At 45.1% G+C, this 24267-nt stretch overlaps 1 protein-coding gene and 1 non-coding gene across 2 annotated transcripts in view; one reads left to right on the plus strand and one right to left on the minus strand.

Moving 5' to 3' along the window:
* Window positions 1-21127, minus strand: part of ERCC6 (ERCC excision repair 6, chromatin remodeling factor) — a 77216-nt gene extending 56089 nt beyond the window's left edge. The window contains exons 1-5 of the mRNA XM_056130423.1: window positions 21016-21127; window positions 14478-14913; window positions 12361-12481; window positions 10471-10582; window positions 7669-8416 (exon numbers count right to left, since the gene is read on the minus strand). Of these exons, the coding sequence (XP_055986398.1) occupies window positions 7669-8416; window positions 10471-10582; window positions 12361-12481; window positions 14478-14899 (1403 nt within the window). The 5' untranslated portion in view covers window positions 14900-14913; window positions 21016-21127. The remainder of the gene's footprint in view (window positions 1-7668; window positions 8417-10470; window positions 10583-12360; window positions 12482-14477; window positions 14914-21015) is intronic.
* Window positions 9663-9769, plus strand: LOC130038710 (U6 spliceosomal RNA). The gene has a single exon (XR_008794773.1). It is a non-coding gene; the product is annotated as a U6 spliceosomal RNA (small nuclear RNA).
* Window positions 21128-24267: the final 3140 nt, after the last annotated feature.

Raw genomic sequence — 24267 nt, forward strand, 5'->3', positions numbered from 1 at the left:
GCCAATTCCAATGCAGAGACTATCTTTTGGGGCCAACTTTGGGCAGATGGCAAGAAAGGGGCTCCGTGAAGACAATACAATGGAGACAGAGAAGCTGGTAGGGTGATCTAAGTGGGCATGCCCCTCAGCAGGGTTTCAGGCAAGTAACAAGAATCCCACCCCTTACTCCCCCCCCCCCCCCCCCCAACAAGCAATGTTGGTCCTTACCAACAGAGAAAACGGTGACAGGTCAGGATTCTGAGTCCAGATGGAATCAGCAGCCAAGACTCACCTGACCCAAATCACCTCCTACTGGTGGGTCAGTTACCTGAGCTCAGGCTCCTTCCTCCTAGGAAAAATTTATCTGGCCAACCACCCTGAAAAAAATTACCCCATACCACACCCAGAAGTCTCCCATTTTAAGTGAACCAATGGAAAGGGCCCTCTAATTGGACCCAAGGCTGCTACCAGACCTCCCACCCCATCATTCCAGTGCCCCACGGCAGAGTATTGCCCACTTTGAGAGTGGACAGGATTTTTTTTTTATTTTATTGAATCACCGTGAGATAGTTACAAGCTTTCGTGTTTGGGTTACAATCACACAATGATCAAACACCCATTCCTCTACCAGTGCACATTCCCCACCACCAATATCCCCAGTATACCCCCCCTTTCCCACCCTCCCTCTGCCTCCATGGCAGACATGATTCCCCATAATCTCTCTCTATTTTTGGGCATTATGGTCTGCAATACAGACCCTGAGAGTTAACATGTTTAGTCCTTTATCTACTTTCTGCACACATCTCCCATCCCGACCGATTCCTCCAGCCATCTTTTCCTTAGTGATCCCTTCTCTATTCCAGCTGCCTTCTCCCCTTTGCTCATGAGGCAGGCTTCCAGCTATGGAGTGATCTATCTGTCCCATTTATCTACTGTCCTTAGGTGTCAGACTGATGTTATGTTGTTTTATACTCCACAAATGAGTGCAGTCCTTCTATGTCGTGGACAGGATTTAAAGCAATGACAGCAGTAAGTGAAGCACTGTCAAGAGGCAGGCATCCGGTAACACTGTCAGGCAGCCCCTGTTACTGACAGCACCTCACTCAGAACATACAGCACTCCCACCGTACACACACACACACACACACACACACACACACACACACACACACCACACACTTCAAAGATTTTCCCCATATCTATCCTATTGGCTTGACCTCGCTCAAGCATCTGAAGATGCTGAACCCCTTCAAGAACTACACATATCCATAGTTAAAAACCCCAAGCCAGGATCCAGCTCACCACTGACAGCAGAGACCTAAATGTTCCATGGGAGACAATATAAAGCCAGCAAATTTTCCCAGCTGATGATGAAGCCAAGCAAAGTATTAGGAAACATCCTCTAAGATTTACACAGCAAATGGACTCATCAACCCTTCTTTATTCAGTTACTAAAGCACAATAAAACAATAAAATGGAGCTGAGGAGAAAATTTTTTTCACTCAAACATATATTACAGTTCCATCTGCAACTATAATAGGAAGTGACTGTGGATTCAGATTATACCGGACCATGAGGCAATCTATTCCCATCCATATCATCCTTGCCTGACTTTCTAGACTTGCCAAAATCTTCCACAATCCTTCTCCAACATCCAGATAGATCCCTGGCTTAGGTCTTTAACTTGGTTTGAGGCCAGGGTGGTTAAGGCAGTGATGTGCTGATTCTGGGCACCACCTTGTGGTCACATCTGGACATTGCTCATTTCACCAAATTTCTCAATTGGAAGGATACTAACATTGACACAACCTTCTTTCAACTTTCAAATGCCACCACTGAAGGATAGCTTTGTGGCAAGTTGATCAACTTGAAAGAGTCACACAATGGTGTTTGAATAAAGTGCTTTTACAGCCCAATATAATTATTATAACAACTGAGAGACACGTGAACAAAGACCGGAAAAAAATACAGAAAATTAACAAAAATAAATAAAGACAAGTAGTTTTCTCCCATCTTAGAAAATACCACATTTTTATAATAAAAACCCAGGAAATCAGAAATGCTACAAGTGGAAGACAAAAGACCGAACATGATGGCCTCTCGGGATCTGCACTGTAAACCATAATGCCCCAAAGTAGAGCGAAAAGTAAGAAGGAAAGAGCCTGCCCAAGAGGCAGGGGGTCGGGAATGGAGTGGGGGTTGTGGGACATTACTGGGGACAATGGTGGTGGGAAAACCACACTGGTGGAGGGATGGGTGTTCAATCACTGTATGACTGAAACTCAATCATGAAAGCTTTGTAACTGTATCTCATGGTGATCCAATAAAAAAAATTAAATTAAATAACAAGAATAATAAAATACAAACGGATGAAGAAGAGGCTTCAAACCAACTGGAGAAGCAGCACCTGGGCTGTGTGGGGCACACAGCACTTTAGAGAAATGACATGCAAGCTTAACCTACCAAAATCAATACCGTGTCCGGAAGGAAAACAACATATAAAATACACCATGGAGTTCCCAAATCCGGCTGCATCAGACCCACCTAGGAAAGCTTTTAAAATGTACTGCCTGGTAGCCCTGGCTAGACTTCCTGAATCAGCATCTCCAAGTGCCAGGCTCCCGGGTGACTGGAGAACCAGCCTGCGGACTGGGCAGTTTGGCTTCACCTTCTGTTCAACACCTAGGAAACACCGGTTGTCAGGTGACCAGCTCAAATATGGATGAAACATGCAAAAGGCACAGGTTAGGGACGTGTCAGAAAGACTCCGCTAACCCAACGGTGCCAGAAGCAGAACACGGAAGCGCATCCCTCTCACTCAGGATATAACACCCAAAGCAGTGCTGGCTGCCACAGGGGACGGGAAGGAGAGTTGGTGGCACTGCCCAAGCCATATCTCAAGGTTCAGCAAGTAGCTGAAGCAAACTGTCTCCCCACATTGTCATCAACCCTCAGGTTGGACGGGACTACTGAACCGTGACACTTTCTCCCGAAGAACCCACAGGAACGAAACTGAAAATGGTGCAACTCCCCACCCCCAGCTTCCCCTGCAGTACGCACTGCAGCTAAGATATGTGCGCACTAAGGCCAGGAGCGCAAACTCCAGTGAACACATGTGTGAGCATCGCAGCGACCCTGGCAAGCACGACCACCAGGCTGCATTGCGAGCGAGCACTGCTACTACAGGGAGGTGAGCTCCTGTGAGCCCTGTGGCCCTGTGGGTGAGCACCCCCCACCCTCAGCCACCTCCAGTGAGCATGGGTAGGAACACCAACATGAAAGAAGTGTGAACCCCGGCGAGTGCCTCAGTGCAGTATCTGAACACCACAATCCTACATGCATCTCTTGGGGAATTCCCCCCCAGCCAAGCCTGCGTGCAAGCGCAGGTCGTCATAACAACAACAGAGGGAAAGGAAGGTAGGGAGGGGAAGAAATAAGCTGCTAAATGGGGGACTTATGTTCATAAGTTAAGTAAAATTAATGTTTTGGGTGCAGAGAGACAGTACAGTAGGTTAGACATGTGCTTGGCATGCAGCTGACCTGGGGTTGATCCCCAACACCCGTGCACTGCCAGGAGTAATCCCTGGACACAGAAGAGCCGGGAGTAAGCTCTGAGCACCACCAGGTGTGGCCCCACAAAACAAAATAAATTAATTAAAATGTCTTATAAGATCTACCAATGTGAGGAATAAAAGCCAACCGAATCTTCTGAAAAGCTATTCTGCTCTCTGGTATGTTATCAGAGGTATGAAAATCAGGACACGGGGCCAGAGCGATAGCACAGCTGGTAGGGCATTTGCCTTGCACGCAGCCAACCCGGGTTTGATTCTCAGCATCCCATATGGTCCCCCAACACCGCCAGAAGTAATTCCCGAGTGCATGAGCCAGGAGTAACCCCTATGCATCGCTGGGTGTGACCCAAAAAGCAAAAAGAAGAAAAGAAAGAAAATCAGAACGTCTCTGAGGAGACAATCCCCAAACAAAGTGTGTGTGTGTGTGTGGAGGGGGGGGGGGGGTGCGGGCAGGAGGTGGTAAGCTGTGCAGGAGGTGAGCTGGAGGTGGAAGAGAACCTTAGGTCATTGGTGGAGGGTCACTGATACTGGTGACAGATTTGGAATTCGAATACCACATACCCTATACTCTATTATCAACAGCTTTGTAAACCACAGTGAGTAAATTTAAAATAAAATTTCTAAGCAATAAATTAAACTGGGGCCAGAGCTATAGAACAATAGGTTGGGCACCTGCTTTACACACAGATGCAGGTTCAATCCTTGGCATCCCATACAGGCACCACAGCCCTGACAGGAGCAATCCCTGAGCTCCGATGGCTGTGATCCAAAAACCGAAATAGTGAATTAATTAAGATGTAGGAAAGGCCGTCATTTTCATTTTTAAAACTGCAAAAACTAATTTGAGGTTAGATGTTGGGACCCAGTTCCAGAAGAGAGTAAACTAGAATAAAGGCCTGCTTGGTAACTCCCACTGAGCACCAGCTAAAGCAAAGACACTGAAGCCTAGGTGAGAGTCCTGAATGAAAAGAACTCTCCCTGGTTGAGAAAACAGAGAGGATGGATGGATGTCTAGAGTAGCTTGCGTGCATTTCCAAGGGATCCAATGAATATTACAGGCCGGAGCAACAATATATCGGGGAGGGCTCTTGCCTCATACACGGCCAACCCAGGTTCGATCCCTCGCATCCCATATGGTCCCCTGAGCACCACCAGGACTAATTTCTGAGTGTAGAACCAGGAGTAACCCCTGAGCACTGTGGGGCGTGAGCCAAAAAGACAAAAAAGAAAAGAGCATTATAATGAACAAGGTCACAAAAAGGAGCTATTGTAAACTGTAACCAATATATATCAAAGTTCAACAAAAGACATCTAGCCTGGGTCCATACTCCTGAGTTCTACACTCATTAAGAAAAATGCATTTTCTATGCTATAAACTTTATGGCTTTATGCTAATCGTCAAATCTTTGCTAAGAGATCCTAAACATCATTTCCTTCACCTCAAGGAGTAACACTGAAAGTTCAATACAACTACAAAGATCAATAAGAAGAAACAAATATAAAGAATGACACTGCTGAATCTGGAAACAACCCGAGTGCCCGAGAACAGATGACACGTTAAAGAAACTTTGGTACATCTACACAATGGAATACTATGCAGCTGTTAGGAAAGATAAAAATCATGAAATTTGCTTATAAGTGGATGGTCATGGAGAATATTCTGCTAAGTGAAACAAGTCAGAAAGAGAAGGACAGACACAGAATGACTGCACTCATTTGTGGAATATAAAATAACATGAGACTGACACCCAAGGACAGTAGACACAAGGGCCAGGAATATTGCTCCATAGTTGGAAGCCTGTCTCATGAGCTGGCGGAGAAGGCAAGTAGAATAGAGAAGGGATCACTAAGACAATGACGGCTGGAGGAATCGTTTGGGATGGGAGATGTCTGCTGAAAGTAGATAAAGGACCGAACATGATGGCCTCTCAGTATCTGTATTGCAAACCATAATACCCAGAAGTAGAGAGAGAATATGGGGGAAATTGTTTGCCATAGAGGCAGGGAAAGGGTTGGGATGGGCAGGGGGGGACACTGGGGACATTGGTGGTAGAAAATGTTCACTGGTGGAGAGATGGGTGTTCGATCTTTGTATGACTGAAACTCAAACATGAAAGCTTTGCAACTGTATCTCACGGTGATTCAATCAAAAAAATTTTTTTTTAAAAATATAAAAAGTGACAGTGCTAAAATGTTGTCTCTCTTCTTCTCAGTCCTTAGCAATGTATTTTCTTTTAATATTCCCAAATCCAAAGAGAATCAAAGAAGATGAGATGCACACATTTCGACATGGTATATCTGCAGTTTAACACTCTCAAAACCACAGTTATAAAATTTTAAGCACTATAAAATTTTGGTGGTAATTAGTGTTATTGATATTTCTGAAACTCACTGGAGATTTTACTATGACTTTAGCAAAAAAAAAAAAACTATCATCTTATGATATAGCTTTGGAAATAACAAATTGTTTTACAATCTTAACATTATTAAGAAAAACTTAATGACATGAAATTAAACCAAATTCTTATTTAAAATTTAATCAAAATTACTCTTGATCAAAATACTGATCTATTTAAAATATATTTAATATTGACAGAATTTAATGAGAAGACTATATTGCTCCATTTGCAATCAATATGCTGAGATGAACATCTATTAATTCTCTTCGGTAGTTAAAGACTGACACTGCTGATTGTTCAAGAGTATTGAGCAAAATACCCTCGAAGCAACTTTACAGATATTACATGTGGGGGGGAACCTTTAAAATCGAAGTGGGAAAAGACATACTGAAGCTAGCTTGTATTAAAATCTAAGGTTAAGATTCCATGTAGGCATTGCAGCACTCAAGACCGAGACTGCCATCACAGGTCCTCAAATTAGTCATTAAAAGGATTGGGGCCAGAGCACTAGTACAGTGGGTAGGGCATTTGCCTTGCATGCGGTCAACCCGGGTTCAATCCTCAACATCCCATACGGTCCCCCCAGCACTGCTAGGAGTAAATCCTGAGTGCAGAGCCAGGAGTAAGGCCTGTGCATTGCAAAAAGCCAACAACAACAACATAAAAGGACTTTGCCACATCTACTTGTAAAAGGCCACGGCTGTCTGTCTGTGGCAGGCAGGGGTGGGTCACCAGCAGTTTTCAATCAGAAAACAGCATCAAGTTCCCTCACAAAGGTCAGTTGTAAGCTACAAGAAACACAAAAATGGGCAAAAATTTCCCAAATGAATTTATTCAACACATGCCTTGTTTTATTTCCTTACTTGGTGTCTGGGGTTGAACCCGGGACCTCATGCATGCAAAGCACATGGCTATATCTGAGCTATATCCCTGGCCCCGAACGCCTCTTTTCTCTGGGGTATCCTGGCGTACTGAGAAAGCTAAGGGATGTGGCCCAAGATACAGCTCGGCACTCTGTGGGACCCTGGACAAAGCTGCAGTGTACATAGCCACTTTTTCCCTTGGTTCACATAAAATGTGCAGCAACGCACAGGGTACTTGGGACAGTCGGGTCTTCACCATCCCTTTAGCTTATCTGCCTCATCTACTGCCAGAGCTGTGGAAGTAAGAGCCACAGTCAGTCTGGAGCATCAAGCATGAGCTTGAAAACCAACAATATATCGTGCATACACAAAGCACACTTCCAGCTAGACAAGAACACTTCCAGGTTCTGACGTGGTGGCTGACAAGGTGATTTCACGAGTAAAAACAGCACAACTCTCAGCCCTTAAGTTCTGTAAATGGCTTTCCTGCTTCAAAACAATCAAAAAATGACAAAGCCCCCAGTGGTCACCCCGGCAGCCAATCTTCCCCCTTCTCCCGTCCTGCTGCAGGACCACCAATCATCTCCATCCTCCGTGTGCCCCTCGTGCCAGTCTCTCCCCTTCCTCCCAGACCTGAAGAAGTCCCCAGGAGGTCTCGGAAGCTGCCTCACGTGGGGTCAAGTCTCTGAGGACGCAGGGGCTCTGTGGCTTCTAACAGGCGAAGGCTTCAGGGAACTGAACTCTAAGAAAAACAGGCCCTAATACATATACACCTGCACCTGGACCTATCTGGGAACAAAGCCGATGCCGAAGAAAAGAAGCCGCGCAATCTGCTTACCGTCTCTGAAAACTGACCTTAACCGCTGCTTAAAGTACTCTTCGTCTCCATCATCCCGGCATCTCATCACCTTCCGGCCACGTGCTGCTGCTCCTCCACCCGTGACTTCGGCTTCATCTTCGGAGCTCGGGAAAAAGTCATCATCAATCTCCTGCACTGTGATTTTCTTTGGCCGTTTCCTGCTCTTGACTGCAGGCCTGGGCTCACAGCCGGTACCTTCTGACAGCCTGGCCCCTGCTCGCTCTTCTTCCTCCTCCTCTTCCTCCTCCTCCACCTCCTCCTCCGAGGGCAAGTACTCAGACTCTTCCCCCTCGGAATCTCCCTCTGCCTTCAACTTTCCATCGCACTCCGGAGGCTTCTTTCCCCTCGGCAAGGCCAGGTTCCCTTGGAGCCGAAGGGCCCTCCTCTGCAGTTTCCGGAGATGCTTTTTCAGACGCGCGTCCGTTTTGGAGAGCGCCTGGCTTCCTTTCTTTGGTGTGGTCTCGCCGAGGGCTGAGCTCGGCTCAGACCTGACCGAGGTCTGTGCTTTTTTAGCCACTCTCCGAGCACTGGCTTGCTTCTTTCTTTCAAAAGACAGTTTTGCCTGATCCGCCAAATATTTCTCAAAGCCTGACTCTTCGTCGAGCATGAGTTTCCTAGGCTTTTTCTCCGGTTTCTGAGGGATCTGGGTACCAAAAGGTGTCATCTGGCCGGTGCGGATCAGCTCTTCCCACGCAGTCTCCTGAACAGGCATGAGCATGCTGCCCAGGGAGGAGGGCCCTGGCTCTGAAAAAAGAACCACACGGCAGCAGGCATTAGTCTCTCAGTACCCAACTAAGAACAAAGCTGCTATAAGCACTCTGGGACATGGCCTTGGTACTGCAAATAGTGTTTTGAGTTCAGCGGTCTGTATTCAAGCCAGTCCATTTTAGCTATTACAGTAAGTAAGCAATGACATGGCTTGATGGTTATAATTTCTATTTTCCTGAAGACTAATGAACTAAAAGACATTTTCTTACTGACTTTCTTTTTTTTAAAAAAAAAGAGGGGGGATCGTCCCCAAGAGTGCCCTGAAGCCTGGGGACCACCCCCAAGAGTGCTCTGAAGCATCTGGTGAGGATGCTCTGCCCAGGAGTACAGGTCCGAGGTAAACTGTGCTGAAAACTTGGACCTGGCGATGCTGTGCTGGGAAGGGAAGATGGGGGGGTGAGGGGTGACACTCATCAGACTGTGGTGCTCACACACCTGGCACAGGCTGCATTGCTCACAGAGGCTGGTGCTCCTCTCACTGAGGAGTCGAACCACGTGTGCACCTGTGATTACATGACACTGAGTGTCCATGCGCATCCTGATCGTAGCCCGCACTACACGGTGGGTCACTGTGCTACTCACCAGGGGTCCCATCTCTTTGCTACAGTGCTCATATGCATTCCTGGTCGTGAAGGCAAAACCACCTGTGGCACCAGAGATTAGTTACACAGCTGAGCTGCCAGGATCATGCTTAGTACACGGGGTTGCACAGGGGATCCAATTTACAACCTTGTGCTTGCAGATCAGGCTTTCTGAGATACGGGGTTAGCCCCCTGTGCTGGCAATTTTTAATCATAAATTTTACTAAGGAAGCAATTCTGTCAAAAGATGGCACATTATAGATAAACAAACAGAAACAAGTGTGTTACCCATGAGAAATATGGCATATCTTAGCAGCAGAAAATATCGGCCTCATGAACAGACAGAGTCAGTTCTCAAAAACATTTCTCAAGTGGCAGAGCACTTAGCCTGTGTGTGTGAGACACTGGAACTGGTCACCCAGGGACCCCTGAGTAATGCTTTGTGTAGTTCCCACAGTAACAATAACAAAATGCACAAATACTTTTCCTATGACCTCAACTTTTTTTTTATAATAACCATTGTATTTTATCAAATAAACTTCTGAAGGTAGTAAAAAATATTTGCTTGAAGAACTTAAATGCTAACAAGTATCTATTGCAAGTAGTAAAGGAGAAGTTACTAACAACTTAAAAACAAAATCGTGCTCGCTTCGGCAGCACATATACTAAAATTGGAACGATACAGAGAAGATTAGCATGGCCCCTGCGCAAGGATGACACGCAAATTCGTGAAGCGTTCCATATTTTTTTGTATAACCGAAACCCAAGCACAAAAATTTGTAAGTCTATAACTGTACCTCATGGTGTTTCACTAATAAAAAAAGAAAAAAAGAAAAAGAGAAAAAAGAAACACACAAACTCTCTCAGAGTCATAGATAGTTTGACAAGAAAATACGCATGCATTTTTCACAGTTTTCCAAGAGACATACAATGGCATTTGTATTGTATGGCCACTGTATAATCTAAATGAATATGACTGTTCATTCACTCCATAAATGTTGACTAATGATGATGGGCTTTCAAAATGTAATTGAACGAAGATGTTAGACATCTTCCTGAAATTAACCACACAAAAATGCTAAGATTACTAATTTATTAAATATAATAATAAATGTGAGCAAGCAGCCTCTAGCAGATGAAGTTAAAATTTTATTACCATTCTCTTAAAAGCCCCACATGGCTTTAAAAAATTTTTTGGTTCTGCATGCAGGCAGAAAAAATAGAACTTTCATATATCTGTCTTGACACTAAGTTCAAAACAATAAATTTTGTGGAGGTCATGCCCACATCAATCAGCTTAATCAATGGCTGAATAAATAGCAGTACTCCTACATTTAAAAAAAAAATGCATTTTCTGGAACACTGCGACAAGTCTGAAGAGATGCTTTCTACTGATTAGAGGCATGAAGCATCAATCAAGAACCCAGAGAAACTGGTTCCAGCACTCACCTTCGTCCTCTATTTCCATACTGGCATGATCCATTTCAACCCTGACCTCTGCACCACCAAGGATGGCCTGCAGACGTTTTTGTTTTGCTGTGATCTTCTTTAATTGTTGTTCCTTAAAGGCAATTTTTGAATACAGAAAATGAGAAATGATAAGTATAAATTACAAAATCTATTAATTCTATGAAATTCCATACTATTATTACTGTAGAGGAAACCTTACTTGAGTACTTATTATTACAGTGGAGTACCTTGTCTGACTGGTCAATACTGTTGTTTCTGTGCTGAGCACTTCAGTTCAGACGTTCTGACTCTCCACTGACTTACTTGGGCGGGAAACTGCTCTACTTAAGTTCCCCATCACACACCTGCCCATTACACATCCCTAAACTTCTCTACACTCTGAGGTATAAGAATTTTTAAAAAAGCACAAAAGTTCAAACAGCTGAAAAGTGCAAACACCTTTGACAATCCACCATAATTATGACTGCTCTTTATAGTATTTGTCCAGTCACAAACTCTGTGAAGGAAATTGCTTTCCAATGTATCATTTCCCCACACACCCACCCCAGACTCCTCTTTGATTCCTTCTTCTCTCCTGAGCTCATAAACACAGTCATTCTTAACATTAATAAATTTGGCCTGGGGTATGTGATTCTTCTTCTCAAGGTCATGAATATTTAAACGATATGAGCAGGGGGGAGGGAAATTTCTGAATACAAATGCCATGCGGTGATCACTTTCATTGTCTCTTAGAACAAAATCTTTTTCTTTTAGTAAAATCTCATTCACAACAGCTTTTCTCTCTAGTCTTACTTCTATTTGAATAAAGCAAAAAAGAAAAAAAAAACAAAAAAGAAAAAAGTAGCAATGCCTGAATCAGACTAGTACCTCAATGACCCCAAATTTGTTCCTTTCTGTTCCTTAATCTCAGCAGCCCAGGAACCCGGATCAGAGAGTCTCACACATTCATTCATGAGCTCCAATGAGAAGCCAGAGTTGTGACAGGGGAGACCCTGGCAGCCTCCAGCCACAGCTAGCTCTGACCTTTGGAATGCTGTTCTGGAGTTAAGTTGAGAGAAGGTGGAACGGTAAAGACAACGGACTGAGAAATGGAAAACAAGAGGAGACACCGAATCTTTTCAAGCCCCTATCTCCTAGAACTTAAATAAACAATTGTAAGGATTCTACTGCTGCAACAAATCAACTGTAAGCACAAGGACGTAAGTTAGTCTTGTTAGCAGAAATAAAATGATCAAAACTTGCCACTACCATCTATTGCACTGTACCATCATAAAGTGTACATAAGTCTAAAGAGTCGGAAGCTTGAAAAATAGAAAACAATGTGCTAAGTAACACCCTTTACCCTTAAGCTCTACAAGCCTAAGTGCAGATCCAGTTGGCATGCTTGAGTGAACATTATAATACAAAGGCCAGACCCCAGAGAAGTGCGCACAAAGACTGTGTGCGAGCTGACAGCGGTACTGTCATGAGTGCACACAATCAGTGCAAGAAGGAAAAATAGGAACGCTCACACAAAGCAAGGAGATGATGGAGTGAGAGGCCAATTAACCAACTAGAAGTCCAGGCAGGGTAAAAGAGAGCAAAGCGGAGACACCAGGTACCTGAGTGAGGAGACAGGCAACGGCTAAGGGGAACTTATTCTCTGATATGTACACGTGTGTATGTGTGGGAAAATATGCATATAATACTAAGAGTTTTAAAAGAGAAAGTTCAAGGGAAATTACTGGAAAATTATAGAACTCTAAATTTCTATCATAAGTATATATTTTTTCACATTTCCAAAGGGTGACAAAGACTTCCTAAATATTAATTTAGCCTAAATGATGACTCTACCAAAAATCCAATATTTAATGTGTTATTTGGATTCACCTTATTATACTTCTGTCGTTTTACAGAATCTAGTTTCCTGTTGATGTCTCTGTTGGTGGCAGCTTGTGGGCTAAGTTGTTCAATGATTTTATTGATTTGCCTTAGGGATGTTGTACATGACCTGAAAAATAAAATAAAATGCCAAATAAATAAATGAATGAATGAAAAAGAAAAGAAAATTTCCACTGAAAGTATTTTTATAGGCTAGCTTATGAACTAAAACATGAAAAAAAAATTATGCCAGAATACATTTTCTTTTTAGCCACAAACAGAACTTGAAGAGATGTTATAAGTTTAAGATCACTGCTAATGTTCTTTTCTTTTCCCCTGTTGTTGGAATGGAAAAGGGGGTGTCTCCCAAACATTACTGTGGGGTGGAAGTGGAGGGAGGGAGGTCAAAGGGCCACGCCCAGCAGCCTGATGGCAGTTCAATGCAAGGACCCTTAGTGCCAGGGACCACCAAGGCTACACCAAATGGTGCTCGGGGGCCTCCAAAGTATACCCGAAGATGCTTGGGGGGCAATGCAGTGCCAGGATCAAACTAGGTGCACCTTAAATCCCCATGCTATCGCCCCAGCTCCTAGTTTTTCAATTATTTGGCTGATTCAAGTCCCCTTTGTAAGCCAATACCCTCAGTATACTGACACTACACTGTCCACTTTAAATAAGATACTGTGCCAAAATAATGTGTTTTTTATGTCTTTTTATGGAGGGGGGGAAAAAACACAGACCTCGTTATTATCTTTTTTAAAGGATGATAGATTTTTCCAGATACTATCCGCCCCTAAAGTGCATAATCTTCCCCACTATCCCCTTTATCAAGAACTCTAACACAGGTTCTTAAAGCCCATCGTGAAAGTCCCCTACAATTTGGAAAAATATTAAAAGTGCATGAACATTTTTTTTTTCGTAAAAGCCAGACATCTGTGATAGCATCCGTCTTTCACGTGATGGGTACACTCATTTGCTGTAGTATTACACTTGAAGTGTGAGGGTGAGGGAAAAAAAATGGTTTCAAAAAAAAAACCATTCCTACAGCAAACACCAGAGAACCAGAGCTCTCAACTTTCAATACATGTGGGTAACTGGCTATCCTTATTCTCTGTAGAGAAATGCAAGTCTAGTTACTGATGGCACAAGGCTATGGGGCCATGATGGTCCTGCCAAGGGACTCTACCACATTCTGCTCTGTGAGCAGTAGACACACTTACAAGATGACATGGGAAGGTGTGCTCCTGACAAGAAGTCCCAATCTGCACACCTGAGGAGCAAACTACAAATAGATGAGAACACCTGCTACCCGATACATCAAAGAAGACACCAGAAAACTGCTAGCAGAAACATGGAGCTCCAGAAACAGCCGCTACCTATACAACAGCTTCAGCCCTAGGCCCAGAGTGCCTGCCACTGCCTCCCCATCCACCCCCATGAGACTACCTATGCACACTCAGTCCTTTCCTTCTATTCTTGCTTGCCTGACATGGCCAATGGCAGCCCCGCACCCTGGAGCTCTCACATGAGCCTGGCTTCCCCTACGCCACCAATGGGCATCGCTCAGCTGAGCCCGGGTCTGCTTTCAAATACACACGCGAAAACTCCAAGGACGTGCAGCTGAAGGAACTGCATCCTTCTAAGATTCAAAGTGGGAGCGAATTATAAAGGAAAAGCAGGAAGCTGATTCATCATTAGTTTTAGAAATGCGTATGTGGAAAGCCACTCACAAGTGTTGGGACCTAGTGTTGGGACCAGGGTCTGGAAAGAAACTACAGGAAGAGAAATGGGTGAGGGGGCGGATGTGTTGCTGGGAACTCAAGTATAACACAGAACTTTGGCACATTCTGCCAAGTGTCCACAGGTTTCTCGCGTGGCAATTCTCTCCTGGATGTTACCACAATAAACCTATGAGCTGAACTCGGACCCGACTACCCTGTACGATACTGGGGGGGGGGGGGGGGGGGGGGGAGTTGGGGTTCAAACACAAAGTCCAGGAGTCCTCACAGATCCCCATCCCAGGAGTTCTCCTGAATTTCCGCATCCCGAAGCTCTCTCCTGGCAGACTTTCTCCACCAGAGGCAGACACGAAGCCTGAGGCCAAAGCCAGGATGGCACACACTCACGTGAGGTCATCCAGGATGGAGCGGTACTCCTTCTCTGCATCAGCAAGCTGTGCTGCGCGGCCGGCCTCGTGGATGGCGCTGTCCACCTGCCGCAGCACCCCTTGCTCCAGCACATCTTGGTCGTAGACGTCCACCCCCAAGCCCTGAAGCTCAAGGGCCTGCGCACTGGGCTCCACCGCCTGGATCTGATGCCTGTCGATGTGCAACAGGGCCAGCCCTCTTCTCGGACCCTCGGATGAATGCCCCTCCAGGGCAGTGGATGGCTCACTGGCAGAGGAACAGGAGGGACCGCTGTCCCCCATCTCCTCAGGGCCATTGTCTTCTGGCTTAATGGTCATTTCTTCATTATCATTGACAGGCTGACCCTGTAAGCAGTCTCGCTCCTCTGCTTGACTTGACTGGAAGTCTCTCTCATTTGGCATCCTCTATGGACTATCTAAAAGCAAAAAGAGAAAATAAATAAATAAATAATAAATAAATGCAAAAAGAAATTTCAAGAATTCTTTTGGGTACACAGAATTGATAAGGATACAGTTCCTTAAGCATCTATCTTATAATTTATCATCGTAACTTCTCAAAGGCGCATGCAATAATTCTTCAAGCGATAGCACAGCGGGTAGGGCGTTCGCCTTACAAGCGGCCAACATGGCCGACCCGAGTTCGATTCCTCCACCCCTCTCGGAGAGCCCGGCAAGCTACCGAGAGTATTCGATATGCCAGACACAGTAACAACAAAGTCTCCAATGGAGACGTTACTGGGCCCGCTCGAGCAAATCGACGATCAACGGGAGGGCCTTTACCTTTACCTTTACATAAATCCAAGCTTCCAAGTTATTATTTTCTTTAAAAGGGCACAAAAACCATATACCTTCTTGAGTTCTGATAATAAAGTAGAAAAACTAATAAAGAGGACAACAAAGAGATTAAGGAAGAAGAGAAAGAGGAAGATGTTGACAAAATGCAGACATCTCAGTAAGCCAGCTCATAGAGCTGGCATTGAAAATCCCCCAAATCACCTGAAGTCATTTGACAGTTGTTTTCTAGGCACCATCTTTGCTGCATTATGATGTAAATGATTTCTCTTACAGAGTTAAGATCAACTGTAACACCTAGATCCAGTGACTGTAAGGCAGGTGCACTGAATCTTGCCCCAAGACTCTCAACTAGAGATAGTAACATCATTCAATCAGAATTTGAGAAAGATTCGTCTCAAAAACAACTCTATTTCAATATATATTATCTTACCCATCATGTTGGGGGGGGGGGAAGAAAGAAAATTAAAATCTTGATCCTGTCTGGATAAGAAAACCCTACCTTCTGACTGCATTCATTTATGGTATATAAAAAATATATATAGTAGAAGAAGAATATCCGTGGCCAGGGAAAGCAGGGGCTAGGAGGACTGGTCAATGGTTGGAAGTAACCACAAGTGTGTGGGGGGCTGAGGGTAGGTAAGACAGAGAAGAGATCAGCATGACAACAATAGCTGGGAACGATCACACTGGACAAGATCTGAGGTGAGAAGTAGGTAAAGGGATATTCTTGATAAGCTTTCAGTATCAATATTGCAGACCACAATGGCTGAAAGGGGGGGGAGGAGAGAGAGAGAGAGAGAGAGAGAGAGAGAGAGAGAGAGAGAGAGAGAGAGAGAGAGGAAAATGGCTGCCATATAGAGGCAGGCAGGGGGTGGGGGTGGGGGTGGGCGGTGATGGGAGGGAACCTGGGGACCCGGATGCTGGGAACGTAAACTGGTGGAGGGGTGTTGGAATACTGTATGACTGAAATCCAATCACGAGCAGCTTTGTAAGGTATGTCTCACAGTGACTCGATTAAAAAGTTTAAAAAAAAAAAAGGAAACCCTTTTCTTTTACCTATTGCTGGTAAGAACATAAATTAACAAAACTCTTTTGGACTGCACATTAGCAGCATCTGTCAAGGCATAAAACATACATGACCTTAAAAATTAAATTAAAATAAAACACACATGACCTTTGTACAGCAATTCTAGTTCTCAGCATTTATTCACCACAAATATTTACATGTGCACAAAAATATTTACTGTAGTATTTTTCTTAGTTTAATACAGATGTTAAGTATTTTCAGTAGTACTGGTATAAAAGCCATGTAAAATGAAAAAGAAGCCACATCGCATGGATACATTTATTTTGATGAAAATGTCTCTGCAGGCTAGAGTGATAGCACAGCAGGTAGGGCGTTTGCCTTGCATGTGGCCGACCCGGGTTCGAATCCCAGCATCCCATATGGTCCCCTGAGCACTGCCAGTAGAAACTTCTGAGTGCAGAGCCAGGTGTTTTGGTGGGTGTGACCCAAAAAAGAAAAAAAAAAGTCTCTGCATCTATGTGTATGGAATGTATTCAAAATGATCTACAAATTACTTAATGCACTAAAAAAGCAACCAAGAGACAGCTGCACTTTTTGTTTAACTGTGAATACACTAATTCTTCTTTCAGAACTGAAACTTTATTTCTAGGCAATAACCATGAGTTTCACTAATAGTCCCACTTATTCCTCTTAAATAAAAAGATCCCAGCTTCCAAGCACTGGGATACAGAACCAGGAACTTACCTTCAGCCTACCCTGATGCTTTAATTTCCAATGAAACCCTTCAATAACAGTGAGACAGGTCTGCAGAAGAGGCATAGAGAGGTCACACAGACACAGGAGAAGGGACAAAGTACCTGGCACACAGGAAATAGGTACCAGTTAACATTTGAGCACCTGGCCCAGATGTTGCTGTGCGGGAGAAGATCACTATATACTGAGAGGAAGTAAAGTAAGAAAGGAGTCTAAGATATGAAAAAGTCGGGTCCAGATTCTAGTTTCTTCCATGGGAGGTCAAAACCCTATTCAGGGTCACATAACTAAACGTGAGAGGCAGAAAAATCTTGGCAACAGTAAAAACTTTCTGAAGGGGCAAAACTAAAACTCAATCGCATAATGAATCCATGATGTTTCTGGCATTCTTCAGGTAGGAAGGGAACAGAGGTGAAGGAAGTTTAAGTAGCCCATCTCTAGACCACTGAGTCACTGATTAAATCAGTCAAACACTATTCTCAGCAAAGAAGTCGATGGGGGAGCGGGGAGCTGAGCTGGTGAAGATGCTGTGTTCGGCACACGGCACGAAATCCAAATCTGAGCTCAGGAGGACCGTCAAGACAAGTGGCCCTAGCAGTAGCACAAACAGTCCAGGGGATACCCAGAGAGAGATCATTTCAGACAGAAGTGAGCACTGGGAATGTTAGACATGAAGAAAGTTCTTCCTCTGGAGGACCTTCTTATTTTTTAGGTACTCTGTCACTAACTTGTCTCTATTTTCAACAGAAAACAGGAAGTACTCTGGCTCCTATTTCAAACCGGCTGAAATCTAACAATTCTGTTATCGTTTTCTCAAATTTGACTGAATTTCTTATGTGCATATCTTTTTGTAGATAAAATGAGTATCAATTCAACCAAAACATGAAGTAATAATATTGCAGTACAAACACAAGGTGAAAAGAATACTGTCTGTCAGGTGGGGAGAGAGCCTTAAGGGCTGGAGAGCATGAGGGAGCCCAGGAGTCCATCCCCGCCACCGCACGGTCCCCCAGCACCTGTGGGGATCATCCGCGAGCAATGAACTAGGAGGAGCTCACAAGCACTGTTGAGTGTAATCCCAGCCCTCCCCCAACCCAAAAAATGACGTTTGGAGAAAACTGCTAATTAAAAAAAGAAGAAAGAATAAATGGTTACACAGGGAAAATGATAACACCAATCCACATAAGCAAACTAGAATGGGTCCAGTAGACTCGAAAATTAGCCGGTCACTGGTTAGCTTAGTAAAAGAGATCCTAGGAGGGCAATGAGGACAAAAAACAACTTGTCCTACATTATGAAAGAGGAGGCCCAGAACGGCTCAGTGGTCACTGGTCTTGCAGGCAAAAGGCTGAGCATTCAAACCCCAACACTGCCACGTATGCTGAGAGCGATCCCCAGGACACATGTATGCAACCGCTGCATTCCAATAAAAAGGAAGGAACAGGAAGGTGGGTCGCTAGCTAAAATGCTGAAGTAATGATGGGTTGGGGAAGGAAAGTTAGGTCAAGAAAATCTATAAAATGTAAAAGCTGTAAGGGGAGTAGTCAGATGAAACTACACATTGCACAAGAGACAACAACAGGGGCAGACCGAGAGAAGTAAACTAACAGTGCAACATATCTTTCTGGCTGAAGGAAGACTCCTGACAGAACTTTACTTATAGGAGTGGAAGAGAAAGACAAAGGTGGCCCACAGAAAAAATATGCTGAAAAGCAGTTCCTGATGGAGAACCAAGTTGGGATGGGGGTTGAAAGGGATAGAGTCTGCACAAAAGTAGGAGAGGAAAAGCTGATGGGACAGACAGGTGAGAGGTGTGGAGGGCCAACGCAGGTGGCCCCAGCCCTCCAACAACACCCAAGTCTGCAGTTTCCTCCTGTGATCACTACAAGTCACTGTCACTGTCACTGTCCTCCCATTGTTCAAAAATTTGCTGGAGCGGGCCCAGTAATGTCTCCATTGTGAGACTTATTACTGTGTTTGGCATATCGAATACATCACGGGTAGCTTGCCAGGCTTTGCTGTGCGGGTGAGATACTTTCGGTAGCTTGCAGGGCTCTCTGAGAGGGGTGGAGGAATCGAACCTGGGTCGCCTGGGTCGGCTGCATGCAAGGCAAACGCCCTATCTGCTGTGCTATCGCCCCAGCCCAATCACTACAAGCACTGCAGGCAAATGCCATCCGGGAGGCTTTTAGAGCAAAAGAGCAAACGGACAAAAAGGCTGGGGGTGAAGATGTTGAGAAGAGCAGTTTAAGCAACTAAGTTCAGAGCTAAGCCAGGAAAATTAATAGAGAAAGTGAGCAAGACTAGAACTGGGGAAATCAGGAGAAAGAAAAAAAGTCAAGTTACTAGGGAAGTAACTGAGGGCAAGTCTATGAGAGTGAGAATCAGTAATTAAACGGCAACTCTAAGGTACCTGTCAGAAGGTAAAAAGAGTTCCAGAAATGAAAGAAATAAAATCATTCATTTCTTAAAATCATTTAAGAAATATTTGAGGGCAGGGGATTAGTACAGCAGGAAAGGCACTTGCTTTTAAGTCGCTGACCCAGGTCTGATTCCCAGTGTCACATATGGTCCCCCAAGTACTGCCAGGAGTGATCCCTGAGCACAGGGCCAGGAATAAGCCCGGAGCAACACAGGGTATGGCCCACCTCCCCATCCCACAAAAAAAAAAAAAAAAGTACTTGAATATCAGTTACACCAGGCAATGTACTAGTTTTAACTAGCTTTGCCCCCACATAGCTTAACAGTGTCTTGGAGGAAGGGATATAATTTCTTAATTTCATGAGTTTGTACACATACAAACAGTGCCAGGGGCACTGTGGAATGTGCTGTAAGAAGTACAGGATTCTTTACAACAAAAAGAGAGAAACCTAACAGATACTGTGGTGATGGATGTGTGAGGTCAGGGAGACCTCTGAAAAACTGAGTCAGTATCTGACTGAGAAAGTTAATCAGACCGAAAGCGCAGTAAATTTATTGAAAAGAAACAGCACAGATAAAAATAAAGATTGCTGGAGCACAGTGCGAAATCTTTACTTTCACATGGTAACCCAGTTATGAGCTGATACAGCTTCTTTCATTGTCTTGGAAGCATAAGCATTTGCGAAACAGTGTCTCCAACTGTTCTCTTTAAGCACTAGGGCATCTGTGACAAGAGGCCACCCCCACGTGGGGCTTTGGCTGCAGTTATGCAGAGCTGGGGGATGTCGACTGCATAGGTGAACACTGAAGGAAAAGCAGGCCTGGAAGAAAAAGAATTTGGATTTGATCCCAAGTGTTACAGGAACACAGACTGAACTGAGCCTGAAACAGGGCGATGATGGCATGACCCAATCTGATGCCCAAAGACCACTGGGATGACTACTGCATGGATCATGGAAAATTGGAAGAAAGAGTGGAGGACGATGGGAGACATAGGGGTGAATTAAAAGGCCATTCTGAACAGCATGACAGCAGTGAAGACGGATGATATGTGACAGGGGCACCGGTCCATAACAACGGCATCTGCATAAGACCTAGGAGGGCTGCTCCATCCTCCTTCCCAAAAGGCGAGTGCACCGAGTCAAGACCCAAAGCGCCGGCGGCCTCCAGTTACCCGCGAACAACACCTCCAGTTTTGCAATCGAGATGGGACAGGCCCGGGCTGACAATGCAGGCGTGGGGGTCCGACACAAAGCCTGGACGCCGGCGCTTCGTCGCTGGCCGGTGGCACCGAGCTGGACCGGCCCCCGACGGCCCAGGTGAGGACGCGTCCGTCGTCACTTCCGGCTGCAGGTGGGAGAGCGGAGCGGGCGCGCGCCCCGGCGAGGAGGGGACCGGCTCGGGGCCGCCCGCGCAGCTCCCCCGCCGCGGCCGCGGGATCGAGGCGGAGCCGTGGAAAGCCCGAGTGGAATCGGACACTCTGCGCCTGACGGACGTGCAGCCCGGCTGCCCGAACACTCACCCCAGGGCCGCGCGGCCGCCGGACGGAAACGCAGACTTCGCCGTCGCCAGCAGCCCTGGAACCCGAGCGGGCCGGCGCCACGGCGCATGCGCCCTCGGCCCGCCTAGGCACCACCCCCAGCCGTGACACCGACCCCGAGGCGGCGGGGAGGCCTCGCGCGCATGCGCCGCCGCTGTCACCGGCCCCGCCGGAGACCACGTGGGCCGAGGATAACGCCGCGGCCCCGCCTTGCTGCCCGCTGGGCGGAGGCGAATGTTAACACTGTCGGGGTGTTCTCCGGTTCCTTTGCCGCTGCAATAGGAGGGGAGGGGGGCGGAGGGGGGAGAGTAATTGCTTGCAATTAACGTTGAACTCCAATTAACGCTGAGCTCCAAAGAGAAAAGTAAGCGTGGGAAAGGAGCCGGTTTGCAAGTCCCTGATTTTTAGTAGCCTCTTGGTAATTTTGCAGGCTTGTGAGGGGTTTTCCTGGACTGCTCTCTCTCGCTCTCTCTCTCTCTCTCTTTCTCTCTCTCTCTCTCTCTTCCCCCGCCCCCACTCCCCGTCTCATAGTTCCTCTCATCTCTCCTCTCTCCTCTCCCTCTCCCTCCCTTCCCTCCCATCTCAACCCCCCCCCCCCCCCACCAACCAGCACCTTCTCTTAGTTTCTCTCTCCCTCACACCTCTCTTCCAGCAGGCTAGCAGGAAGCCAGTTGTTCCCTTCCATTAGTCTATTGTTGACTAATTTAGTCTATTATTGACTAATAAGGACACCCTTTCAGAGTATATTGAAATCCTAGTCCCCCTGGTACTAGGTCTTTACAGTCCCTGAAGACTTTTGCTTAAATTAAAATGAGGTCTTGAAGTTGGGTCATATTCAGCAAAACTGGTACCCTTAGAGACAAAGAGAAAGTGAAGACACAGTTAAGAAGAGAACGGTGCAGAAGAAATCAACCCTGCCAACACTTGATCTCCAACATCAGAGCTCTAAACAGTTCTTTAAGCCACCCAGTTTGTGGTTCTGTTATGACAGTCTGAGATACACCATTCATTCCTGAGCATGAGGGTATAATGGGAAGACTTGGGTGCAGAGGTGAATAACTGAATGAAGAGGACTACTTGACAGGAAAAATTACCAGCCCAAGGTCACTTAGCAGGAGGGAAGGGGGTGGGAAATAGACCCTCTGACCTCATTGATCTTTATTGTTTCATCTACTGATGTCTCTCATTGCTCTAAACCTACTGAAAGCTCAGGTCAAGCAAGCTAGCTAGTTTGATGCTTGTCAATGTATTATTTTTGGACATAAGGGAGGGGGGGCTTTGGGCATCAAAGCAAAATATGCATCATACCCCATATTACTAATTATCCTTTTAATAGCCCTTTAATTTAGAAAAGACATGATAGTCACTGTGAGTTCAGTAAAGCTTTGTAGATGAATTAATTAAAGGATCTACATCTCTATGCCAAAGTTTCTACTGACCTCTAGCCTGAGAATATTAAATATCACATTAGCATAAGTAATAAGACCAAATTAGTGATAATTAAAATTTTGATAATTAGTGTACCCACCTGAATACTCAGGAGCCCTTTTTTGCTCATATACGAGTGGGATTAGAGGCTGAGAAAAAAAGACCCTAAAGAGATTTCTCCCCAATTATGCCTTGTGAGGACCTAGTGAAATATTCCCGCTTGTTTATAAGCCACCCAGCATATGGTATTTTTTGAGCAGACCAGAATAAGACAGATATTCTTTTCTTTTGTACTACCCTGTTCTACCTACTTGCTTCATGATTTGGGACTCTTTCAAAACCTTTATTTTTTTTTCCCCAGAGATCTCATTACTACATTGCTTGATGTCTAGTGACTTGAACCCATGTATAGTTTGTTATATTTTCATGATTGTGTTAGCTGGACAGTAATCTACTTCATAAAAACAAATATTTGATGATAATTATACTCTGGTCTTTTATGTCCTCCCCAATGTTTAATATTATATGATATAGTATATCTAACAAATATAGAAACCTTACTATAAATGGAAAAATGAGGAAAATTATCTGCACCATTTTAAGATTCTTGCATTAAAATTTTTACATTTGGTATATTAAAACCTTTAATGTGAATATTGGGTTGGAGCAATAGCACAGCAGGTAGGGCATTTGTCTTGCACGCAGCCGACCCGTGTTTGATTCCTCTGTCTCTCTCGGAGAGCCCGGCAAGCTACTAAGAGTATCCCAACCGCACGGCAGAGCCTGGCAAGCTCCCTGTGGTGTACTCAAAATGCCAAAAACAGTAACAAGTCTCACAATGGAGACGTTACTGGTGCCCGCTTGAGCAAATCTATGAACAACTAGAGGACAATGCAGTCGTACTACTCATTGCAGACTTAGAGGTCTGGATGTCATCAAGACTTCTCTCTGTTCTTCCCTATATCCACTCAGTTCCAGAGCCTGTCTCCGCAGCTCACATACCTCTCCCACTCTGCATTCCCTGGCTTCAGAGGCCTGGGCTGTTGCACTCCAGCTCCTCACTACAGTATTGTCCTGTACCCAGGCATTTTGAATGCCTTTGCCAGAGGGATTTAGAATTAAATTGGCAACCAATTAAAAAAATCAATGTTAGATGTATGCTAAATGAATAATCAAATTATTGTTAAGTAATATGCAAACCCATATGATTTCATTGAAATATATATGCACATGGTTCCGTGTGTGTGGTAGGTGAGTATGAAGTGCCAGTGAAGAACCATCTCCTTACTTTTTTGGACTTCTACCACGGCATTCTGTGTCTTTATCTCACTTCATCTCATAGTTCTTACACTAAATTTTTCTCAAATTCCTCCTTGATTAATTTTGGACATTGTTTTATTTTTTCCTAATCTTTTAGAATTCGATTGGGGTTGGGGGGGTTAGGGGGAGGGATTGGTTATAGTTTTTAGGTCACACACACTTGACTCTCTCGGGTCACACCCGGCAGTGCTCAGGGGTTATTCCTGGCTCTGCGCTCAAGAATTACTCCTGGCAGTGCTCAGGGAACCATATGGGATACAGAGGATTGAACCTGGGTCAGCCATGTGCAAGGCAAATGCCCTACCTGCTGTGCTATAGCTTCAGCCCCGCACTTTCTTTTGACTCACCACTCAGGGATCAATCCTGGTGGGCTCGAGGACCACATGGATTGTTGGGGATCGAACCAGGTCAGCCATGTATAAGGCAAGCACCCTATCTGCTGTACTATCTCTCCAGCCCCTAGAGTCATTTTGATAAACTCCAGCA

The sequence above is a fragment of the Sorex fumeus genome, unplaced genomic scaffold, assembly GCF_029834395.1.
Source record: "Sorex fumeus unplaced genomic scaffold, SorFum_2.1 ptg000078l, whole genome shotgun sequence".
In the NCBI taxonomy this organism is placed as follows: domain Eukaryota; kingdom Metazoa; phylum Chordata; class Mammalia; order Eulipotyphla; family Soricidae; genus Sorex; species Sorex fumeus.